The sequence below is a fragment of the Lagopus muta genome, chromosome 1 (assembly GCF_023343835.1).
Source record: "Lagopus muta isolate bLagMut1 chromosome 1, bLagMut1 primary, whole genome shotgun sequence".
NCBI lineage: Eukaryota > Metazoa > Chordata > Aves > Galliformes > Phasianidae > Lagopus > Lagopus muta.
Genome location: NC_064433.1, coordinates 139,094,785 through 139,100,032, shown reverse-complemented (window position 1 = coordinate 139,100,032; position 5,248 = coordinate 139,094,785). Strand labels below are relative to the sequence as shown.

General features: G+C 53.3%; 1 protein-coding gene across 1 annotated transcript in view; it reads right to left on the bottom strand.

The window, feature by feature from the left end:
* Window positions 1–4,651, bottom strand: part of NALF1 (NALCN channel auxiliary factor 1) — a 441,385-nt gene extending 436,734 nt beyond the window's left edge. The window contains exon 1 of the mRNA XM_048943253.1: window positions 2,967–4,651. Within this exon, the coding sequence (XP_048799210.1) occupies window positions 2,967–3,764 (798 nt within the window). The 5' untranslated portion in view covers window positions 3,765–4,651. The remainder of the gene's footprint in view (window positions 1–2,966) is intronic.
* Window positions 4,652–5,248: the final 597 nt, after the last annotated feature.

The window sequence follows — 5,248 nt, the reverse complement described above, 5'->3', positions numbered from 1 at the left end:
GTGCATAATTAGATGTCAAGATATTTTCTACACATAAATGCTGATTCTTATGCTAGAAAGTATCTAGGTCTCCAATGCTCTAAAAATTAATATTTAGGTACAGAAAAGAAAAGAGAAAAAGAAAGAGAGAGAGAGAGAAAGAGAGAGAGAGAGAAAGAGAGAGAGAGAGAGAGAGAGAGAGAAGGAAAGAAAGAGAGAAGGAAAGAAAGAGAGAAGGAAAGAAAGAGAGAAGGAAAGAAGGAAAGAAGGAAAGAAGGAAAGAAGGAAAGAAGGAAAGAAGGAAAGAAAGAAGGAAAGAAGGAAGGAAAGAAGAAAAGAAGGAAAGAAGGAAAGAAGGAAAGAAGGAAAGAAGGAAAGAAGGAAAGAAAGAAGGAAAGAAGGAAAGAAGGAAGGAAAGAAGGAAAGAAGGAAAGAAGGAAAGAAGGAAAGAAGGAAAGAAGGAAAGAAGGAAAGAAGGAAAGAAGGAAAGAAGGAAAGAAGGAAAGAAGGAAAGAAGGAAAGAAGGAAAGAAGGAAAGAAGAAAGAAAGAAAGAAAGAAAGAAAGAAAGAAAGAGAAGAAAGAAAGAAAGAAAGAAAGAAAGAAAGAAAGAAAGAAAGAAAGAAAGAAAGAAAGAAAGAAAGAAAGAAAGAAAGAAAGAAAGAAAGAGAAAGAAAGAAAGAAAGAAAGAAACTATGTCCTGATTTAATGTATTAGGTATAATATGTATAGAACACCAGTAAGTCCAGTGAAACATAGCAATGACCATTTTATTTCACCAGTCACCACAAGTTTCTATCTTCACCTGCACACACTTCAGAGCAGATCACGTACAAAAACATCAAAGCAAGTGGCTAGCAGAGCACTGGGCCCGCTAAACACTCAGATTCATCAGCGACCAGAGTGAACCAAAAAGGGACCTGCAGCACCAACTCGGGGCGCACGTGGCACAGAGCGGCTCCCCGCAGCCCGGCTCGGCTCCAACAGCCTCCAGCTGCGGGCGCTGCCTTGCAGCACCACGGACAGCGGCCTCCCCGCGCCCGGCCCGCGCCACGCAAGTCTACAAAACACGAAGTTGCACCCTTTTCTCATTGCTATTATTAATAACATTATTTTCCGTCCGGAATATCTCGGTTTTTAACACAGATTGGTTGGCCAGATTCTCAGGACACAATTCCATCAGCTGACAAGTCTAGCATTCAGAACTGAAGGTCTATCATTGGCACTATGTTTGTTTAGTTTGCTTGTATATCTCATGTAAGCATTTTATTTCAACAGCTACTGGTCCATGCTTAAAAAAGGATTTATCTTCATTCAGTCTCCAAAATGGAATTAATATCTGTATATTTGTTACTGCGTGCACTTTCAGTATCTTTTATATCACGATATATTGCAGACTGAAAGCACCATTTGTAGTAAAGTTCAGCCTGATTAGATAGCAATATGAAAGAAAATCACTTCTATCCTGAAGATTCATTTGGCAGCCGAGAGCAGTAGGTCAATTTCTAGGTTAAGGAGTTACTGAAATGGCAAAGATGTCCTCACAGCAGTAGACATCTATTTATATTTGACACGCTTTTTATTTATCCAGTTTACGCTTTTTTACTTAAATGATTCACTCTGGAAATATATTTACACCACCTGTAACTGAGTGTATAAAACATACATGACTCCAGAAACAGTGGAGTCAAAATTACTAATGAAACTACTTCATTTTTGCCAGGTTAAATGGGGGGAAAGGAAACTTTCTCGTTTTACCCAATGAGATAACAGGACATTTTAGCTTCTGGAGGGGCTGGGAAATGATTTTTCAGGCAAATATGTGTAAAGTACACTACCTGAAGAGGGAGTAGGATGCTTTGGGAATGTGCTGTCACCTTTAAGAGATTTCAGAAGGCCCTGCTGAAGTTACGGAGCACTGATCCATTGCTAGGCCTTCTGCTCAGCGCAGGGACTTGTACGCACTGTTGTGCTCCACTGCTAAAGCAGGATTGATTCAGATTGGTTAATGTAGTGAGTTAATCCAGTTAATCCAGTACAGGGTAGAAAACATTCACCTGGCCTGGCACTCAGTAAATATACAAACAGGGAAAACAGTGTGCAGATAATTATTTAAAGTGCAAACGATAACACTTTTTTCTCGTCCTCTCCTGTCTTGAGAGTTAGGCCAACTAATCTTGTGCAAAAGTACAGATAAGACAACAACTCCAAAGAACCAAAGTGGGACCTTGCCTTCCAGCAGAGGAAACCAAAAACGTCCTTGGACATCTGAACGCTAACTTCTGGCCCCAAAGCCAACGACTGAGTCCGAAAGAGATGCCATCACCAGACAAGGGTCACCATCACTTCCCAGCCAAGGATTACAACACTCCCCGCACACAGCCACCTCCTTCTCGAGCCCTTCCCTCTCCACAGACGCAGCCGAACACCTGGAGGCAGAGATCCCGTCCCCGCTCCACCGGGCCAAACGCAGACAGGAACAGACCCGCAGCCCCCAGCCGCAGCCAGAGGCCGGTCCGCCCGTCCTTCGGGCAGAACACAGAGCCCGGATACCCCGCGCCCCTCACCGACCCTGACTGCCGTCTCGGGCCCCGCTCATTGGCATGCAGACCCCGTCGCTGCCTGCCGCCAAGCCGCATCCCAGCCCGCTGCGAGCCGGCAGCCGAGACGGAGCCAATCGCATATTCATGACGAGGGGGAAATCCAGCTCTGCACTCCCAGAGGACCAAGAATCACTCTTTTATTTTTTTAACATTCCCCCTCTGCCTGCCTCCCTTAGAGCAGCGCCCACCCGGGGGCTCTGCGCAGCGTCCCCAGCTGATCCCACCCGCGGACAGCGGCCGCCGACGCCAGGCTCACCCCGAGCATCCCCAGAGCGGAGCTCCCGCACAGCACAGCGCAACGCGCGGAGGGAGGCGCGACACGCGCAGACGGAAGGCACCCCGGCAGCCCGCCACCGAGGGACAGGAAACACAGCAGGGGCTCCTACCTTACAATCCTCAGGACACGATTTCACCGAGTACTCATCCGACTGTAAATACTTCTGGAGCATAACCTCAAACTCTTCGTATTTCTCCTGAGCGTGCTGGTCGTAGCGCTGGTAAGCCTGGACGCACTGGCTGCAGGAGCCTCCCCCCCTCAGCACCACATCCAGACTGCAGTTCAAAGTGTCCGGATTGGACAACCCGGCGAACAACTCCCAAAGTGTGTAGGAATTACAAAAGGAAAGGTAAAAATCCGTCAGTTCCCAGACGGGCGCTGGGCTCTGCCCCGCGCCCCGCGGCCGCCCCGGGTCTCCCCGCCGCCGGCACACCGCCTCGGCGTCCCCCACGCTGAAGCAGCGCCCGGACGAGCGGCCCGGCGGGGGGCACGTCTCCGGGGGCGCGGCGGTGGAGTTCCCCAGGAAGGCAGCCTCGCCGTGCAGGGGCTCGCTGCCTCCGCCGCCGCCGCTGCCGGGGGAGGGAGGGAGGGAGGGCTCGGGGGGGGTGAGGAGCCGGGGCGCGGGGGGTGACGGTTCCCCCATGCCCGGCGGCAGCTCCGGCTCCGCGGGCTCCGGCTTGTCGGGCGGCGGCTGTTCCTTCTCTCCGGTGCCCGTGAATTTGGCCTCGGCGCAGAACCACAAGTGATCAGAGAGCAGGACCGTGAAAAACAAGAGCGATGCCAGGGACAGTCGCCATTTCTGAGCCCTCTCTGAATCCGCGAAGGGTTTCTCGTTCTCCCGGGATGCGAACCAGATTTTTAAGCCGTCGTCATACTGCCGACTGCACATCCAAGCACCCCTGGTCATATTTTGGGAACGCACAGCCCTGGCCGACTCCACCGTGAGGGCTCCTTTGCCGGTGTCACCACAATATGCATTGACTTAAAAGATTGGGGGGATTTTCTTGCCTGTCTTCCTTTGCTCGCTCGCTCGCTCGCTCGCTCCCTCTTCCACTCTCCCCCCTCTCTCTCTTTCTCCCTCTTCTTTCTTCTTCTTTTTCTTCCTCTGAGATAGCGTCTGGGTCGGCCGGTGGCTCAGCCTTGGTCTCGCCACACGAAGCAGCCCCAGTCCATCCACCGCGGAGTGCCGCGGAGAAAGCGAGAGCGGTAACGCAGAGAGAGGAGGAGGGAGAGGAGATGGTGGTGGTGGTGGTGGTAGTTGGTGGCGGCGGGGCTGAGCGACTGGTCCTTTCCCCTCTCACCCAGGCATGGTCAGAGCGCAGCTCTCCATCTCCCTCCCGAGAAAAGCCCGCTGCCCCCGGACAGCCGCATGCCGCGTCCCCCGCTGCCGACGGACGGCTCCGGGAGGGCTCCTCGTCTCCTCTTCCTCCCCGCCGCCGCCGCCGCTCCTCTTCCTCAGCCCCAAGCCGCGGCACAGATGCTGCACCGCTGTCTCCGTTCCCGCTTTCTCCTTTCCCCCCTCCGCTCTAACTGGAGAGACGCTGCTGCAGGGCTCCCGGAGCGCTGCCGAGGATGCTGAAGAGGAGGAGGAGGAAGAGGAAGAGGAGGAGGAGGCTGCCGGGGCCGCCGCCGCCGCTGGTGACAATGAGCTGCGGCTGCCGCCGCTGCTGCCGCCGGGCGCGGTGTCCCCGGGCGCACGGGGCGGAACTGCCTGGCTGGGGGCCCCCGATGGCCACAGGCATCTTGGGCCCTTGGGCTAAGTTGCCGCCATCTTCGTCCTGGAGAAACACTTTTTTGGGGGGAGCTCTGCCTTTTGCGTCATCTCCTCCCGCGCCGAGATCTCTCTATCCTGGCGCATTGGCAGCAGCAGTAAGTCTGCCTCCTCCTGCCTGAGGAGGAGGAGGAGGTGGGAGAGGCACTGGGGACCACATGGCCCTTCCAAAGGACCTCTTCAGTGTAACTCCTTCCACTCGCCTCCCTGCTTCCCCTTGCTGAAGGCACTGCTCAGATCCACGCTCCAGCCCTCTCTCCTCTGCAGGGTCTCCTTCCCCTGTGTCCCCAAATGCCATGTCCATTCAGGGTGATGGCTGCTGTCATGTCTGTCCTGGTCCTAGCGAATCACAAATGGCACATGAAACCCCAGGGGCTGGATCCCAGCAGGTTTTGGCCCCACAGTAAAATGCCTGAAAATAGCTTCCTTGCCTTCCTGTCGGTATGCAGGGAAATGCCCATAAACCCCAAGCTGATCCCACATGAGAAGTTTTGTAGAACCTGGTCTGGCACGCTTGAGCTGAGTAAGTGCTGCCAGTCTTTGCTGCCAGCCTTTTGGATGTCACTGCCTGGAGAGAGAGACAGAGAACATGGTTAACTGTCTTACTAGGGTGATGAAAG